At 38.0% G+C, this 19,921-nt stretch overlaps 1 protein-coding gene across 50 annotated transcripts in view; it reads right to left on the reverse strand.

The window, feature by feature from the left end:
* Window positions 1-9,876, reverse strand: part of LOC106882850 (uncharacterized) — a 187,340-nt gene extending 177,464 nt beyond the window's left edge. For all 50 annotated transcript variants that reach the window (XM_089360293.1, XM_089360290.1, XM_089360275.1 and 47 more), the window contains exon 1: window positions 9,056-9,876. In XM_089360293.1, the coding sequence (XP_089216419.1) occupies window positions 9,056-9,139 (84 nt within the window). In that variant the 5' untranslated portion in view covers window positions 9,140-9,876. The remainder of the gene's footprint in view (window positions 1-9,055) is intronic.
* Between the last annotated feature and the right edge of the window lie 10,045 nt (window positions 9,877-19,921).

Below are 19,921 nucleotides of genomic sequence, written 5' to 3' on the forward strand. Positions count from 1 at the left end.
CACCACTTTATCTTATGTTGGGAATTATGTATTTGTATTTAGCACTAAAAATATTGGACGGCAGGTAACACAGGCTGTGATTCACCTGTCAAGTTGACTCATCTGTTTTTACTCAGACAGCTGCACCCTTTTCACTGACCTCCTTAACTCCATTTTCCTACCAGATAGTGACACTTTTATTACTTTTGCAGAAAGCCCTTCACTCAAGAGGCAGGGCCCTTCACTCAAGAGGCAGGGCCCTTCACTCAAGAGGCAGGGCCCTTCACTCAAGAGGCAGGGCCCTTCACTCAAGAGGCAGGGCCCTTCACTCAAGAGGCAGGGCCCTTCACTCAAGAGGCAGGGCCCTTCACTCAAGAGGCAGGGCCCTTCACTCAAGAGGCAGGGCCCTTCACTCAAGAGGCAAGGGCCTTCGTCCAAGAGGAAGGGGCCTTCGTCCAAGAGGAAGGGGCCTTCGTCCAAGAGGAAGGACCCTTCGTCCAAGAGGAAGGACCCTTCGTCCAAGAGGAAGGACCCTTCGTCCAAGAGGAAGGACCCTTCGTCCAAGAGGAAGGGCCCTTCGTCCAAGAGGAAGGGCCCTTCATCCAAGAGGAAGAGCCCTTCATCCAAGAGGAAGGGCCCTTCATCCAAGAGGCAGGACCCTTCATCCAAGAGGCAGGGCCCTTCATCCAAGAGGCAGGGCCCTTCATCGCAATATAGCCAATGGTCTGTACTAAAGGATAAATGGTAAGGTTGGAAGGGTTGAACCCAGAATCATGGAACACTTGAACCCATTTCTCTAAAGCAGTGCTTTGCAACCGGAATTCCACAGCACACTGGTGTGCCACAGTGTAACCTGAATACAATTTTGTTCCCTATACTTTTAGTTATATTTTTAATTCAGGTGTGCTGCCAAATTTTGAAAAGAATACAAGTGTACCACAAGTGAAAAAAGGTTGTGGAGCATTGCTCTCAAGCCTCAAGTTCAGTTTCAGGACCTCATTATCACCTTTACCTATTTAATTATAGAAGTATTATGCCTCACATCTATGCAAAGACAACTTAGCCATTGATGAAGAATATCAGTGATTTAAGTAAGCTTGTACATACTAAACAACTGAACCGAGACTGAATATTCAATATTTTAAAAACTTCCACCCAAACCAATCACCAACCATTACTACAGTTCCACATAAAATAAGCATTAACTTGACTGACCTCACTCATTCAACAAACCTTTTGTCACCAACCCAGTGATCTGATAAGTGCAACATTTCCTTCAACATTAATAAAATAAATTATTAAATCTTATCAATGACAAGGAAAATAAAAGAACCATTTCAAAAAATTTTTTATCTTTTTTTTTTGAGATATATTACAAAAGGAAGGGCAGAGTTCAAGACCAATTCACAGATTTCTGAGACTGGTGGGCAGGAAAAGGAGTAAGAAACCACGACACTAAGGATGCTGCCACAGGAAACAGTATATCAGAGTATCAAGTTATCGCCAAATAGAACACAAGATCAAAATAGATCAGAGTGAACTCTGTTAGACCATGAGCTCAAGCACTAAGTTATGGTGATGTTAATACAGGTAATCATCATCATTTTACGTCCATTTTCTATGCTGGCATGGGTTGGACAGAATCTGGTGAGCCACAGGGTTACATGAGCTTCAGTGTCAGCTTTGGCATGGATGCTTCAGTTGGCTGCCCTTCTCAATAGACAACCAATCTGATAATGCAATCTTTATCAAGTATCAAGATAGCAATAACAGAAGTGTAGAATCTGAAAGTCAAACTTCTCAATGTCTCACTGTATTCTATATCCTAGATCTACATTCATCAAGAAGCATACATCTCATATACATATGTGTAACTGGCATTCCATCAGTTGCAACGATGAGGGTTCCAGTTGATCCGATCAATGGAACAGCCTGCTCGTGAAATTAACATGCAAGTGGTTGAGCACTCCACAAACATGCATACCCTTAAAGTTTTCAGGGAGATTCAGCATGACACAGAATGTGACAAGGCTGGCCCTTTGAAATACAGGTACTACTCATTTTTGCTAGGTGAGTGGACTGGAGCAACGTGAAATAAAGTGTCTTGCTCAAGGACACAATACATCACCAGGAATTGAACTCAGTACCTGACAATCATAAACCAAATAACCTAACCACTAAGCCACACATCTTCACAATTCATAACTCATTCTGTTACATTAAAATATCACACCTATAGTGTTTACAGATTTACCTCAACAAACAACTATTTATCAGTTCTTTCACATAGAAATATCTATCCTATCCACACTGTAAATTTCATATTCTAGTTCAGTGCCAATGGCACAAGGAGGGAGGACAGTGCTGAGTGCCTTTTTGAAAGCATTCAAGGAGTCAAACTGGAAATCTGGCCTAGATGCTTACAATAAAATAGATTCTATTAAAAGGTACCCAAAGGCCAGGCAGTGGTGTTATACCAAGTAATGGATTAAGTCAACCACTCAACTGTCTCGGGGTCTTTGTACTAGTGGCTGTGTGGTAAGTAGCTTGCTTACAGACCACATGGTTCCGAGTTCAGTCCCACTGCGTGGCACCTTGCACAAGTGTCTTCAATTATAACCTCATGCCGACCAAAACCTTGTGAGTATATTTGGTAGACGGAAACTGAAAGAAGTCCACCATATATGCATATATATATATATATATATATGCGCGTGCGTGCGTGCGTGCATGTGTCTACGTTTGTGCCCCAACCATCGCTTGACAACCAATGTTGGTGTGTTTACGTCTACGTAACTTAGCAGTTCGGCAAATGAGAGCAATAGATACAATAAGTACTAGGCTTACAAAGAATAAGTCCTAGGGTCGATATGTTCGGCTAAAGGTGGTGCTCCTGCATGGCCACAGTCAAATGACTGAAACGAAGAATATATGCACACAAGCTTTTCCCAGTTTCCATCTACCAAATGCACTCACAAGGCTGAACCCCAAACTGTGTAGTTGGGAAGCAACTTCTTACCACACAGCCACACCTACATTATGTTTAAAATAAATCAGATTCATCCAGCTTCATTAAGAATCATACGTGATTTATTAGCAGTTAACCAACCATGTATAATTAAGATGCAGTTCTAATTACAACTATATATATATATATACATATATATATATATATATATATATATATATATATATATATATATATATATATATTGCTTTCTTATCTGATGTTTCTTAACTATTTTTGCGTAGAATATTTTAACAATCTTTAAGTATACAGCCTTTGATACATACAGTTATCACCATGACAACACAGATATATATATATATATATATATATATATAGTTAAAAAAAACAATAACAAAAAAACAACAAAGTGAGGACGTGATATGGATAGCATTATTGGACGCTCAGGAAAGGAAAGAGAGAGTGTATGACGTTTCGGGCGTAGCCCTTCGTCGGAAAGATGGAAAGTTCGGAGAATGGAAGAACGGAGAAAGAGGAAAATGGTACCGATGCCCACGAGGTTATATATATATATAGGTGCAGGAGTGGCTGTGTGGTAAGTAGCTTACTTACCAACCACATGGTTCCGGGTTCAGTCCCACTGCGTGGCACCTTGGGCAAGTGTCTTCTACTATAGCCTCGGGCCGACCAAAGCCTTGTGAAAGAAGCCCGTCGTATATATATATATATATATATATATATATATATATATATATATATATATATACGTGTGTGTGTGTATGTTTGTGTCTGTGTTTCTCCCCCCAACATCGCTTGACAACCGATGCTGGTGTGTTTACGTCCCCGTGATCTAGCGGTTCGGCAAAAGAGACCGATACAATAAGTACTAGGCTTACAAAGAATAAGTCCTGGGGTCGATTTGCTCGACTAAAGGCGGTGCTCCAGCATGGCCGCAGTCAAATGACTGAAAAGAGTAAAAGAGTAAAGAGTATATAAAAGCATGAAAGTGCAATACACCTATTCTGGGATCAGTACTTGCTTCATTCCACAAGCTGGCATTCACAATAGCGCACCAATTCATGCATCAAAACTTCAAATTAAGATTGTTGTTAGTGTTGTACTTGTTTAACCCAAGGTCAAATCTGAATGAGCAGACATGACCAAACGCATTCCAGCCACGATAATCACACCCTTTTCTGAGTTTATATATATATATAAAGACTACACTGGCCACTGTAACTTTCAATCTTTAAGACGATAGGGCATGAGCAAATTTAGCTGCCATTTCTCATAAGTAGAACGACCACATAGATTGCTGCGCTGGTTTACTCTTTTTCTTGTTGGTAATTTTTGTCAAATGTTTCTGCAAGTCTGATAGCTGTGGACACTCACTAGCGTAGCCAGAGTGTGTGCCGCCCGGGTCGGCCCTTCCGTTTACCGCACCCGGACCCCACAAAAAATACACATTGCCTACAAGAAATAGCCTGCAACATGATGAAAAGTGCCGCCCGGGGCGGACTGCCCTATCACCCCCACCCCCAAGTTATGCTAGTGTGGCCACTATATCGTGAAGCATGTTCTTGTATGATGCAAGGACGCCTGAGAAATATATAGTGTATCACGTGATACAGAGGTCAGACAAAAGGGTTAAAATCACCATGGCAACTGTAAATTTCATATGTATATATATATATAAATATATATATATATATATGAAATTTACAGTTGCCATAGTGATTTTAACCCTTTTGCCTGTCCTCTGTATCACGTGATATATATATATATATATATATATATATATATATATATATAAATAATTGCAGCGTGGAAGGTGTTTATAAGCCATTTAAAATAACACACAAAAGCCGTCAGATTCACTTCAACATTTAAATTTAATTTGTCAAAATATTTTCGTCGCTTTGAGACCGCGACCTGTTCACTGGCCATGTTTCAACAAGGACGAGATGATCACACGTCTTTGATTGCAGGTCTGGATCAGGGCTGACCTGAGTTAAGGCAGCATAGCTATTTTTTTTTTTTTATTTAATCATAAGGAGGTAATTTCTAGGGAGAAGATCCGAGGAGGATTCTAGCAGTACAATAGTTTATATAATGCGAAGAAAAGAGAACTTGATTTCTTAAATCTTCGATGAAAAGCGCCATGAGAGAAAAAAATCCTCTCTTGAAAAACAATACAAATATTGATTTTTTTTATTTTTATTTATGTAGTATAAATCAATTTGAAAAATAATCTCAAAGAAAAATGCACCAGTTCCGAAACTGATAGTTTGGTTTCAAATTTAACGTAGGATCAGCTCACGTAACAAAGTATAGATAATACAGACACCATAAAAAAAAAACATTGCCTAGCGTGTGTGTGTGTGTGTGTGTGGTGGTGTAGTGGTACTAGAAAGGGGGAGAGACAAACAACAAATAACAGAGACGAGGTATCACAGATAAGGATAGAGTTAGATGAAATAGAAAGACGCCGATGGATAATGTATTTTTATGTGTACGAGTGAGTCTGAAAGTAACATCAGCACATGTGACATTTGTAAATGTCCGCTTCAAGCAGACGAGTTAACTGAAGTAGCAGGTTGCTTGCTGAAAGAGAAAGAGCGAAATCAATAAATAACTTCGCTACTGAAATTTGTATGACAATTGACACAGTGTAAGAATAAGTTCCCAACAAGCCAAACAGTACGCGATTTGGTGGAGATGGAGTATATGTAATCTGGGTATACCCCCACTTTTAAATTTTGTTTTTTTTACGGAATCCTATGTTTCAGACCATGGAGAATCCGATTTTGAAAAAAAATCTTTTTAAATCTCAATTTCAAAATTTCGACCCCCCCCCCCCCGGTTTTTATATAGATCCACGGGGTAAACCTAACCCTAACCCTAGCCCTAACCCTAACCCTGACCGTAACCCTAACCCTAACACTAACACTAGTTTTGTGAGATTTGGCTGTTATTTCTAGCATGTAAATAGCCTGCTTGGTGGGGGGGGGTTGAAATTTTTCAAACAATTTTTTTTCAGAATCGGAATCTCCATAGCCTAAAACGTGGGATTCCGTTAAAAAAATTAATAAATAAGGGGGGGGGAAGGTTCAGATTACATATAATCCATCTCTACCCGCGATTTATCGGTAGGTGATTGTAACCATTCTACTTCAATCAAGACAATAATTACTTTGTACAAACACCAAGAGATGCCACCAGACAACCCCTCAGTTCCTGTTCCTTATTTAGAACAAAAAAAGGCTTCGAAAGAACGTTGAGGCATCAATCAGTCAGAAATAGCAATCAAATCTTTAAATCACATTTTTTCTCTCTCTCTTTAAATGGAAAGGGTACATTAGATAACACAATCTTAGAAGTATGTCAGAATATAGGACAGGATGGTCACGGATAAATCGCTTTTGATCATAGCTCAGGGTTGAACTGGTACTGAACAGCGACAAACTAAAAGCTAGGCCTGGCAACAAACTAAAGGCTTGACCTTTGTTAAAAAAATCAATAATAAGAGCAGAGGTAAGTTCCTGTGACCTGGTTTTGATTTTCGCTCGATACTATAAGCCATAATCCGTGTCCTAAATGCTACTATAAACACGAATGTCTTCACTTCAAACACCAAGTCTTCTTAACATGCCATACGTTGTACCAATGTCAGGAGGTGACGAGGGGCAGAGCGGAAAGCACTACCAATCTGTGGTGACAGTTATGCTTTTTCCCCGATAGCACGGGCCACCGATGTAATTACCTAGATGCTACCCAACTAAACAGGTGTATTGGGTGGGTACACTGTAACCAACTGAATCCTCTACTCAACTAATGTAGTGGTAGAAAATTAAAGGAAAGAAACAAGCTGTTACTGAATATTCAGGGTTAATTAACACACTCGGAAATTGGAAGGCTGCTATATCACTATGATTATTATGAAAATTCTCATTCTATATTCGCTCATAAAATACAAATGCAGTCACATATATACATGTTTACATGAATCAATACAATGCTAGAACGTGCACATGCAGGCAAGTAAATAAACCTACATAAATACATAATACACTTTTACATAAGCACATCTATATTAATATTATACACACATACATGTAAGTTTACACAAGCATGCACACTGACAGAAGCACATATTATACACACACAATCTTGGGTGGGTCATTGTCATTACGAAACCCGCGTTGGTTCTACTTCACATCCTTTTATCAATAGAAGACAACTAGCCTTATTGCGCGCGTGCGTAGCTAATATAAAGGAAAATGCGAAAATACTGATAAAACTACGAAATGTGAAGTTGAGAGAAAATAAATCAAAAGTTTTTTTTTTTTATTCATTTATTTGATTTTTAATCAGTAAGACTGGCGTGAGAGATTGTCCTTGACATCAACAAAAGCTGCTGAGGTGTAAAGGTTGCAAGCAAAAGAGGAACTGTCAGTTATAATTAGCTGTACTAACATCACAACTGTCCCAAAACCGGTTAGGAAAGGTCTACATAACACACAATAGAATTGTGTGTGCGTGTATGTATATATGTGGATGTATGGTTGGGTGTAGTAATAATGTTATTTTATGTTCCAATGTGATTGAATGTCGAGGAAGTGCGAGTTAAAAGCATGGCTGTGTGGTTTTAAATAATCATATACATTATGTTCCGTGTGATTCCATATGTAGTTGTGCGAGATTGTACGAATATATGTGAATATGAAGTTGTGTGCAAATATCAATGCAATTATGTATTTAAATATATGTACATATAAGTGTGTGTAGGAGAATATTAAACTGTTATGATCAGGTGCAACACTTCCCAATGTTTTTAACACAGAAATACATTTAGTTAGAAATACGTTTAGTTATTAAACGAGACGAGCACACTTAAAAATAATAAGTCGAGGTTAACCGAAGTAAAAAAAAAAAATTTACTTAAGGCACTCAGATTTTTACCAAGTCATTCAGGTTAATTCATTCTGAAACATTGCTGAACGAGTAGACGACTCTAAATACCAACCACTGTAAACTTCCATTTAAATAGTAAAATTGCCAGTTTAAATCAATATCCACGTCGAACAGCGATATCAGTGTGAATGTACAGAATTTAATTCTAAATGTTTTAAATTATAATTAAATAGCTACCAGTTTTAATTGAAACTGATGGGAAGAATACTGATACAAACAATAAGCGCCAAATAACAGGAAGCAAGTTTCAATTAGTTCTGAAACCCAATCAAGAAAGATAGTTTCTAGGTTGTCGACTCGACCTGCTAGAAATAACAACTGAATCTCCATTATATCGTTCTCTACGGTTAAAAAAGAAAAAGACGGACACATTGGATACATTATGAGACTGTACGATTATATATGAATATATTATGTCTGAATGAAGGGAGTAGTCACGACTGGAACGTTTTCTGATGATGGGTCTGCTTGAGTGGTTAAATATACTATACTTGTGAATAACCAGGGATTAAAACCGAGTTAAATTTGTTTCGGGTGTTGTGAAATGAATGAGTAAAGGGTCAATTTGAGGTTAATATATTAATAATTAGGGATTAAGATCGAACTATCGCACAGTTTTAAAAACTAGTAGTCAAGATTGATTTTTGGATAAGAGAGACTAAATAATTACATACAGCAGTAATAAGAGATCAGATATCGACATTTTCCAAATTGAACACGTGTTTATTACAAACAGTAATTATGTATGATTATGCGCGTGAAGGAGATAGATTTGATGAGTTAAAATAACACTTTCCGCAGTCCGCCGGCTTTAACTTGCCGGTTTCCTAAATGTAAACATAGAAATAAGGTAGCACTTTTAAAGGAGGGAAAGAAGACCACCATGTCCGAATCTCGATGCCTGAAACACCCAATACAAAGAAGATTCCTCTACAAAGTGGCTGTAAATTTGTCTCTAGATTAACGGATAAATCGTGCAGGTGGAATAATCTGTATTTTTTGTGGCGGGAATAAGAGATGATGAGAAGAAATGGGTCAGAATACTCGAGTTATGTATCATAAAATCACACACGCAATGTGATGTTAAAAAATTTTTTTTTTTTAAATAGGTGAAACTGTAAAATAAATACTTACCCTTTGGTCGACAGGGACGGTATTTTTCTTCCGTCGTAGGTTAGGAGAGCGAAGGACCTTTCTAGAGATGCTAGGTTTATCCATAGTGCATTGAATCAAGTGACCTGGTCAATTCAATTAGCCACAAGTCATAGGGTTGACCAAAACTTGTTCATCTACTTTCTGCCACCCTTCAACCACTTGGCTTCTCTTAATGTTGACAGCAGTATTAAGTCTGTCAATGGCTTCACAACTCGCCCAGGCGTATTTCGCATAAATAAGAAAAATAATGAAATAAACTTCGCTTCTTTCTCTTCGGTTGAAGTTTTAAAACTGTTTATTTCATATCTGACATCTTGAGACTTCGTTTTCGGAGGGATTATGTTTGCGTGGTTCCTTTTTCCCTCATTAGCGAGTACCAGTGGAAATCATAAACAAGACAGTGGCGAAGAGGCCCTGCAATGAGAGAAAGGGAGCTGTGTAGTCATTTATTTATTGTACACACGGTTGCCCTCCTCTTTTTCTTCTTCTTCTTACTGTTCAAAGTCGGCGGTGGTGCAGATGATACTGCCATTATTCAAACGTTTAAATAGCCTTCTTACTTATTTCACTTCCCCCATACATGAGTGTGTCTTTTAGGTTTCTTCACCTTTTCTTTTTTTTTTTTTTTGCTTTCCTGCTTGTCTGTTGGCAAAACAACAACAGAATTAGAGAGACGGGGGTTAGATTAAACTAACACTATGTGCGTATTTACGTGCACCCGTGCCTCTCAGTAGAGACACATGGAAGAGAGAGAGTGTATATAAAACACATATTGCTGTCTCGTGCTGCTCTGTGTATATATCTGTGTGTGTGTGTGTACGTAAATGCGATTAGAGAGAGGGGGAGGTAAAGCAACGCTAACACCTTACCTCTCCTCCTCCTTCTTTACATACCGTACACGGCGACCGACTGCTTTAACGAACGAAAGATTTCATTGGTTTCGCAGTTTGACTCGCTTTCTTTCACTATTCCACATGTGTCTGTCTTTTCTAAAAGTCTGCTACAGAATGGAGAGATTTCTCATCAGACATAAGAAAAATCGATACTAAATTGACAACACCTATCTGTTGAGGGTATCTTCGGGATAGAATCGGTGTATTCACATACGCACACACACACATTGTAATTCTAAAGTATAGACTCGAAAATACTCGTCAAATTTGTATGTTTTAAGCATTAGAATTCATGATTCTGCAAAAAAAATGTTTTCCGAAATTCGAATTTTTGGAAACCGATTCCATGTATTCACACGCACACTCACACGCATATGATAATCCTGTAGAATAGAGTCGGAAATGCTCTATTCCACCAGAGACCGTAATTTTTTTGAATTTGAGTTAGAGTTAATGATTCTGCAAAAACTAAAATTTTCGCGAAAATTAAAATTTTTTCTCATTCACATCCTCTCCCGCTTTCCCTAATTTTTCATTTTTGACCTGCGAAAAAAATTTCCGATCTATGTTTAAAACATGATTCTACCCTCGCCAAAAAAAAAAAAACTAAAAATAAAATTTGAAAAAAATAAAAACAATTTCATTTTTCCCAATTTTTGTTTTCTTCTCTTTTTCATAACTTTTTGGGCTTTTTTTGTGGGGTGGGGTACTTCTTTTTCGTAATATTTTTCCGATCTACTAAACATCAAAGATTATGATTATGGAAAAATTAAATTTTCGCAATTTCAATTATCTGGCGGAGTTTCGTTTCGAATTTTTTTCTTTTCTTTTTCTCATCTTTCACAGAGGTGTAAAAAGAGGCAAAATATTTTTTCAATCAAATTTCAAATGCTTTTCTTGAGAGTGGCGTTTCCTCTTTTTTTTTTTTCTTTTGCTTTTGGACAAATCGTAATCTTAACTATTTCAAATATACAAACCCAAAGAAATTAATCATTTTTGCGGAACTCGATAGTTCCTGACTATTTTCTACTAGATTACTCCGACAAATAGATAGATAGATAGATAGGTAGATAGATAGATAGATAGATAGATAGATAGATATGCATTCACACATGATTAACGATCTGCTATGTATATATATACATACATACATATATATATATATATATATATATATATATATATATATATATATATATATATATATATATATATATATTATATATATAATAACTTCAGTCTGAGATAGATTTTTAAATTTTTAAAAGAAATACCTGACAACTGCTATTTTAAAGAGTTGTCCACCTCTACTTTTCAAACGTCTATCGTTTAATATAACAGCGTTCTGTCGCTAATATTTATTGTAGGTGGAGATGGCTTTTGCGACAGAAAAAAAGTAAAAAAAAGAAGCGGTAATGGCGGCGGTGGCGGTGGTGGTGGTGGTGGTGGTGGCTAAAGCGATACAGAATAGAGGGATAGAACAGCTGACGCATGATTAAGACAGTGTGAGAAGAAGAAGAAGATGCAAATTGTGGTAATGGAAATAGTAATGATGATGATGATGAATGACAACGATGAAAATGAATTGCTTAATAGAGAAAACAAGAGATAAAGACAAATAATGAACAATTTTAAAAAGAATGGTCGACAGAACGGGAAGATGGGGAGATTCCAAAAGAGAAGTGTGAAGGCTGAGTGTATGACAGATAATTTGGTGAGAGAAAGAGAGAGGGGACAGGGGAGGAAGAGGAGGGGTGGAGGAGAAAGAGGGATGGGGGAGGAAGACGGAGAATAAAAGACGGAGAGAGAAAAAAATGTAACAAACATGTCACTTGTCCGTCATTTACGATGTGTGTGTGTGTGTGTGTGTGTGACACAGTGCGTATGTATTTGTGTGTTGCGTACGTGCATATTTGTGAGTAAGAGACAGACAGGTAAATAAATGAATAAAACAACAAAATAAAAAAGAAAAGTGAAAAAGAAAGGCTGATTGAAAAGAAATGAAAAAAGTATTGCGTAAGATTTTATTCAAAAGATTATACTGTTGAAATAAACTGACGGCGTCTTTTTCTTTGTGATCGTGTGGTGGTGGAGGATGTTCTGAACATTTCCTATAAAACTTTAAACTTCTTGTATTCGAAGTTTAAATACAGTGAACAAGGCCGGCAAAAGTCGATTAAATCGACTGCAATGCTCAACTGGTACTTATTTTATCGATCTCGAAAGGATGAAAGGCAAAGTCGACCTCCGTTGCATTTGAACTAAGAACGTAAATGCCGCTAAGCGTTTTGTCCGGCGCGGTAACGATTCTGCCATTTCACCGCCTTCTGTGAACTTCGGATATTGAAAAAGAATTGATGGATCGCATGCGCACGCACACACGTACACACATATATCACAGATCCCTATGGATCACACAGGTTGTAATCCTTTGAAACATATGTTTAAATATACTCAAATACCCAAAATTTCAAGGAGTTCCTGCCTTAAAAACAGGAACTACAACACAGTTATTTTGTGTTCTTTGCTACATTGGTTTCTATTAACCCATTTATTCTATCCGAAGAATTTTTATTCATTAAGATAGAAGAAATACATATAATTAAATATATACATACATATGTATATATGTGCGTACATATTCTCAACAACGAGGATTGCATGTTGTTGAATTTTATAAGAATTTTATAAACTTTCGAGAACCGAAATAATTCCTTATTGAAAGTGGATCTCGAAGTACATAAAGCAATAAATGATAACTTGTAAAGTTTTTTTTATTTCTTTACTGCCCACAAAGGGGATACACACGGAGGGGACAAACAAGGACAGACAAACGGATTAAGTCGATTATATCGACCCCAGTGAGTAACTGGTACTTATTTAATCGACCCCGAAAGGATGAAAGGCAAAGTCGACCTTGGCGGAATTTGAACCCATAACGTAAAGACAGACGAAATACCGCTAAGCATTTCGTCCGTCGTGCTAACGTTTCTTATTTCTTTATTGCCCACAAGGGGCTAAACATAGAGGGGACAAACAAGGACAGACAAAGGGATTAAGAAATACGAGACTAGAAAAACAGCCAACAACTGATGAAAGGTTGTTCCGTTTGTCGTTTGTTTTGTTTTCCATTTCTGTCTTTCGTTGTTCGAAGAAATAGTTCTTGTTCCATGTACTCGTGCTTCGTATTTTTTTGTTGTACACGTTTCATGACGTCCAGTGTCCCCACATATGCACATATATATTATTATACGTGTAGATGTGGATTAAAACAGTGTGATTCAAACTCCTTGGTACTCTGGCCGAAAACTAGCGACACGTTTGAGACTCAGAATACTAAGGAAATTGAATCAAGCTATTTTGATCCATACATGTATAGTAACGCCGTGCGCATGCGTAGTCTCACGCATGCGTGGAATTCAACATCCAAGCGTTCCCGCTTTATTCTTTCTCTTTCTCGCCTGGCCAGCGATTGAGCATGGACGTGTCAAAGCCTTCTCTCCATCTTTCGAACTCACGCTAGACAGCTCACATCAACATACCAACGTCCCAACAACCATGTTCTCACACACAGAAGGCGTCTCAACAACCAAGAGTAAAGCTGCATATTTTCCACCATAAATAAATATTGTTATGTTGATAGTTTGGAGTTCTGCGTTCCGTTCATTCTAATTTAATATAGGAAAGCAGGTGTACATCTATTGATGTATAACCCACTTTCCTATACATGTAACTCCCAATCGAAGGATTGGTTTAGCCCAATGGTAGAACGCCTGTCATTTACATGCGATGTGAGTTCGAGACCTACGGGTAACCTTCGACTTTTTCCAGCCAAAAGGTTTCTCAGCCCATTATTTATAACTTTATGTTCTTCGAGATTTACGGTTCCAAAAAAAATTATATATATACGACTCAAGCAATCAAAAGAGAGGGCTTCCAATAAATTAGGCATCTACTGGAGATCCCTCAGTCGACTTAGGAATCGCTTAGGTTTTAAAAAGAAATAGAGAAATGAAAAGAACATTCCACTCATATTAAACAACCGCACAGTTGCTTTTGCCAGATAAATTCGTTCGTTTCTTTTTTTTTCTTTTTTTTTGTTTAATGGAAGATGAAGACTAATTCTATCTTCACTGCCCTTGTCAGACGAAGTCTACGGGTTAAGAGGCGAAATACCTGTGATCCTGAGATACCTGCTGATGAAATGAAAATGCTTCCAACATTGCGATAGATTTAAAAGAAGAGCTGTCAAAACCCCAGAGTAACTCCTACAGTTTTGTGTTGGGCAAAGCATCTCCGATGTTTATTTCACCTATAATCCATATTTTTCATCAACAATTTTAACAAATCAGTCCAATGATATATTCTCCTTCATTATTTACTACTTCTTGCCAACGTTCCACTTGCGTGTCAATACCTTAACGGTAGAAATCACAGGGTCTGACTCGAAGAATTCAACGTACCATGTTTTCAGTTCCATGTCTTTGGTGAACGAAACGCCTCTCAGGCTATATTGGAGAGCGACCGGAATAGGTGGGAATCTGAAGGTGCTATATCAGGAGAATACGGTGAGTGCGGCAGAACTTACCAACTGAATACCATTTTTGGTCAAATTAGCGACGTGGGAAGGCGGCGAGCTGGCAGAAACGTTAGCACGCCGGGCGAAATGCTTAGCAATATTTCGTCTGCCATTACGTTCTAAGTTCAAATTCCGCCGAGGTCGACTTTGCCTTACATCATTTCGGGGTCGATAAATAAAGTACCAATTACACACTGGGGTCGATGTAATCGACTTAATCCCTTTGTCTGTCCTTGTTTGCCCCCTCTATGTTTAGCCCCTTGTAGGCAATAAAGAAATAAGAAACATTAGCACGCCGGGCGAAATGCTTAGCGGTATTTCGTCTGCCGTTACATTCTGAGTTCAAATTCCGCCAATGTCGACTTTGCCTTTCATCCTTTCGGGGTCAATAAATTAAGTACCCGTTGCGTACTGGATTTGATCTAATCGACTGGTCTAATCGGTTTCCAAGGCATATTGGTTTCGCGAGTCATTGTACAATGCCAAATCATGGAAATTGCGGGCAATACTTTTTAAATGATATACAATGTAAATGACTAACAAAATTTGAACAATCTTTTATTGAAATGGGGAAAATACGACTATCGTGTACGCGCGTCTGTGTCCCTTTTTATGCTTACACTGATATAAGAAACGTTATTGGTTACTTTTGTCACTTTGCTTCAATAGATTAGCAGTTAGAAAATAGTCACCTAATGCATCACAGCATAATACTAATATGAATCGATCTTTGAACACTTTGAATTCGCTCGCCGTTTTTCTATCCCTGATGAATATATGTACATCATTCATGCATGGGTGTGTGAATGGATACATACATACATACATACATAAATGCATGCATACATATATACGCATGCGCGCGCGCGCACACACTCACACACACACACACACACACATACATTGCCATTTTGCTCCAACTAGACCGGTTTGATCAGATCACCATTAAATATTTATTTTCTTCGCCTTTGGTACACTTTCGCTATGCAAATCTAATATTATGTAGGAAGCTTTTATATAAAAACTTTTCAAGCTATTCCTTACTGCCTGAATTCCAGATTATAGTTCGTTGGATATTTTATTTATAACGCTGATTTAATTAAAGATCGTTGCTATAGATAATACATCGGGTTTTATAATGCTACTCCGTATGTATTATATTAGTTTGAGCTGCGGTTATACTGTCGCTGATTTTTCTTTGTATCTCTTAATTGTTCCAACAGTCGCCTCGTTTACTATTAATCTGTTACGCAGTTTCTGTCGAACCGTTTGCATTTTAAAGCTGATTTTATATTTTTATTTTCCTTAGGCGACGAGCTAACAGAAATGCTTAGAAAATGCTTAGCGACATTTCGTCTGTTCTTACCTTCTGAGTTCAAATGCTGCCGAGGTCGACTTTGTCTTTCATCGTTTTGGGGTCGTTATAATAAGTACCAGCTCCCCCGAACTAGCTGTCCTTGTGCCAAAATTTGAAATTAATATTTTCATTTCTAATGAAATCGCCTTTCTTGTTCATTTTTGGTTTAACACTTGAAACTATTATTTAGACCTTTGCTTGTCCAAATCATTTTCAAAAACAGGACGATACAATGGGTTTTACAACGTGTAAACAATATAATAACAATTAAAATCAAACAATTTAAAACTCCCAATAGGGGAGGCGCATTAAGGGCCTCGTGAAAACCCCCACAAAAGTTACGGGTGCCTGAACAACAGGGAAAGAGCCCTTCTTCTTTTGCTTGCAGGTGCACGCTCAGAATTGGTCCTTTCACACTGGCCAATAATAATAATAATAATAATAATAATAATAATAATAATAATAATAATAATAATATATAGAAAGATGAGTTCTTAACTTTTCCGTAGTGATGGATTACGTCGGCTATGTTTACCTTAGTGATGGAATTTGGCAATCGTATACAAAAGTTAAGAACTCATCTTTCTATATATTACATTTCTGCTGAGTTTAACAGTCCTCTCTATAAACTAATAATAATAATAAACTACTGGGTACTGCACACATTCTACGCAAAACACTTTCAATACAGTAAACATAAGAGCACCACAGCAAACCACAGCACATACCCAAGGCGCACAGAGCTGCGCTCGGTAGTGAAGTGAAAGCGCGTTATAAAAATAAAACTACTGAACAATAATAATAATAATAATAATAATAATAATAATAATAATAATAATAATAATAACGATTTCTTTATAAACCACAAGGGTTTACATTAAGAACATTATGGACAGTAGAGGACAAAACAAAGAATTAATAATAGTAATGATCTCTTTTACTATAGGCCTAACATTTTGGCGGAAAGAGGTAGTCCATTACGTCGACCTCAGTTCCGTATTCAACCGCTGCTTATTTTATCGATTCTGAAAGGATCAATGTCGGCCTCGGTGGAATTTGAACTCTGAAGAAATGCCACCGAATATTTTGTTCAGTACGGTAATGATCCTGCCGGGTCACCGCCTTGATGATGATGGTGGGTGGTGGTGGCGGCACGGTGGTGGTGGCATCGGCGGCGGCGGCGGTGGTGGTGGTGGTGGCGGCGACGGCGGCGGCGGCGGCAGCGGCGGTAGCGGAGCGGCAGGAGCGGTAGCGGAGCGGCAGCGGCGGTAGCGGAGCGGCAGCGGCGGTAGCGGAGCGACAGCGGCGGTAGCGGAGCGGCAGCGGCGGTAGCGGAGCGGCAGCGGCGGTAGCGGAGCGGCGGTAGCGGAGCGGCGGTAGCGGAGCGGCAGCGGCGGTAGCGGAGTGGCAGCGGAGCGGCGGTGGTGGTGGCGGTGGCGGCGGCGATGATGATGATGATGATACTCATATAGTAAGTGAATGTAGCATGCTGGCACAGAAAGAATACAAGAAAAGACATGACAATCTAGGGAGAGCAATCCACTAGGAGCTATGAAGGAAGCTAGGATTTGAACATGCTGAAAAATGGTATGATTATGAACCTAGTAAAGTACTAGAATGTAAGAGATACAAGATGTTATAGGACTTTAACAGAGTAATAGAAGCTAGAAGGCCTGATTTATTAGTAGGGGATAAAGAGAATAGAAAGTACCAGATAATTGACTTCACAGTCCCAAATGATGAAAAAATTAATATGAGAAGTATAGAAAAAATAGCCAAGTACCAGGACCTAGCTATTGAATGACAGAGACTATGGAAAGTGGGGGTAAAATGTATCCCAGTAGTTATAGGTGCATTTGACAACTACCCCTAAAGATCTGAACAGATGGATAGAGGAAATAGGCATGAAAACCCAGTTTAGGACAGCTCCAGAAAATAGTGTTATTAGGGACAGCTAGGATATTTAGGAGAGTTCTTGGCATCTAAGGTTACTTGCTGGAACTCAATAGGAGGGTTCTTGGCGTCTAAGGCTACTTGTTGTAGCCTAATGTTAGGATCCTTTTCTTTTCCAACAGTCTAATTTGTTGAGTGTATATGTTTCTAATTGATGTATCAATACCAGCAGATGACAACGTTTCCCTAAAAGAAATGGGAAAACTTTCAAAATACAAAGACCTGGAAATAGAGGTAACTCGAATGTGGAATCTAAAAACAGAAACAATTCCTATCATAGTAGGTGCCTTAGGCATAATAAAAAAAATATTCAGACAAATACATAACAAAAACACCAGGACTTACAAATATATATAACATACAGAAAATTGCACTACTGGGCACTGCACACATCCTACGCAAAACACTTTCAATACAGTAACCATAAGAGCAACACAGCAAACCACAGCACATACCCAAGGCACACAGAGCTGCGCTCGGTAGTGAAGTGAAAGCACGTTATAAAAATAAAACTACTGAACAATGATAATAATAATGTGCATTTGACAACTATCCCTAAAGATCTGAACAGATGGATAGAGGAAATAGGCATGAAAACCCAGTTTAGTACAGCTCCAGGAAACAGTGTTATTAGAGACAGCTGAGATACTTAGGAGGGTTCTTGGCATCTAAAGTTACTTGTTGTAGCCCGATGTTAGGAATTTTTTTCCCAACAATCTAATCTGTTGTGTGTATATGAAAATAATAACAACAACAACAACAATAATAATAATAATTTTTTAGGGGGAGGGGTTAGTCGATTACATCTACTCCAATGCTCAAGTGGTACATATTTCATCGACTCCGACATTTGGAAGTAAAGCCGAAAGAAATACCGCTAAGCATTTTTATCCGACGATCTAACGATTCTTTATTAACCCCTAAGGGTTCACAAAGACTGGGGACGGGACAGGACGATACAGTGAGGATTACATAAAGGATCAAGTAAAAAAGAACAGTAACAATAAATTGCAGCAAAAATAAGATAACAACTGCTAAGTTTTCTTCTGCTCGTTTCCAGTCATCAATTTTTATCTGGTTAAATATATTCGTGAACTTGGCAAAAAGAACAAAAGCTTATCTCTTGTCTCTTGTCAGTAATAACATTAAAAGAAAATTAAATACACTGATTTGCAAATATTTATTTGGATTCGAATTCTTTTGCTAAACTCTCTCTCTCTCTCCCCTTCTCTCTCTCTTTCTCTCTGTCTGTCTGTCTGTCTGTCTCTGTCTGTCTGTCTCTCTCTCTCTCTCTCTCTCTGCGTGCGTGCTGTGTGTGTGTGTGTGTGTGTGTGAATTATATTGAAACTGATTTACAAGCGAAAATGCCGGATGAATAATAGACTGACGACGAAACCTCACAAAATTTGATGACTGTACAATATATATCCGCAAGTCGTCTGAAGCGAATTTTCCTGATTCAATTTCTGTTTTCTTTTTCATTCTTTTAAATATATTTTTTAAACGATGAAATTTCATTTTCTTCTATTAAAGTTACTCGAATACTTGTGTGAAACCAAAACTGCATTTTATTCAATTAAAATTGCTGAGATACCATAATGGAGTTGTATTTCATAAAGGAGTGCCTTGATCTGAGGTGGTGTGTGGAAACTGAAACATTTATATCATGGAGGAGTGAAGATGGCCATTTAAAATATACACCATTATATATTCACTTATGCTTTGTACTAGCAGTATATACATGCGTATATACGCATGTTTGTGTGCGTGTGTAAATGTATGCGTGTGTGCGTATGTGCACGTGTGTAGAGAGAGCGAGGGGTAGAGAGAGTTGTAATGATGAAATAGTGATATTTTGAAATCATTTAATACGTACATTTTAGGTTTGCGTAATATATATGAAATGCATCCATTACGTAAACCTTTCTCAGTTAAAGCGCTTCAATATATGTATATGGCAGAAAAATTTTTATATTTCTAATTTTAAAATAAACAACCTTAAATTAAAAATGGCTCTGTGGTAAGAAGCTTGCTTCCCAATCATATGGCACCTTGGGTGAATG

Source organism: Octopus bimaculoides, chromosome 11, assembly GCF_046866305.1.
Source record: "Octopus bimaculoides isolate indiv1 chromosome 11, ASM4686630v1, whole genome shotgun sequence".
In the NCBI taxonomy this organism is placed as follows: Eukaryota; Metazoa; Mollusca; class Cephalopoda; order Octopoda; family Octopodidae; genus Octopus; species Octopus bimaculoides.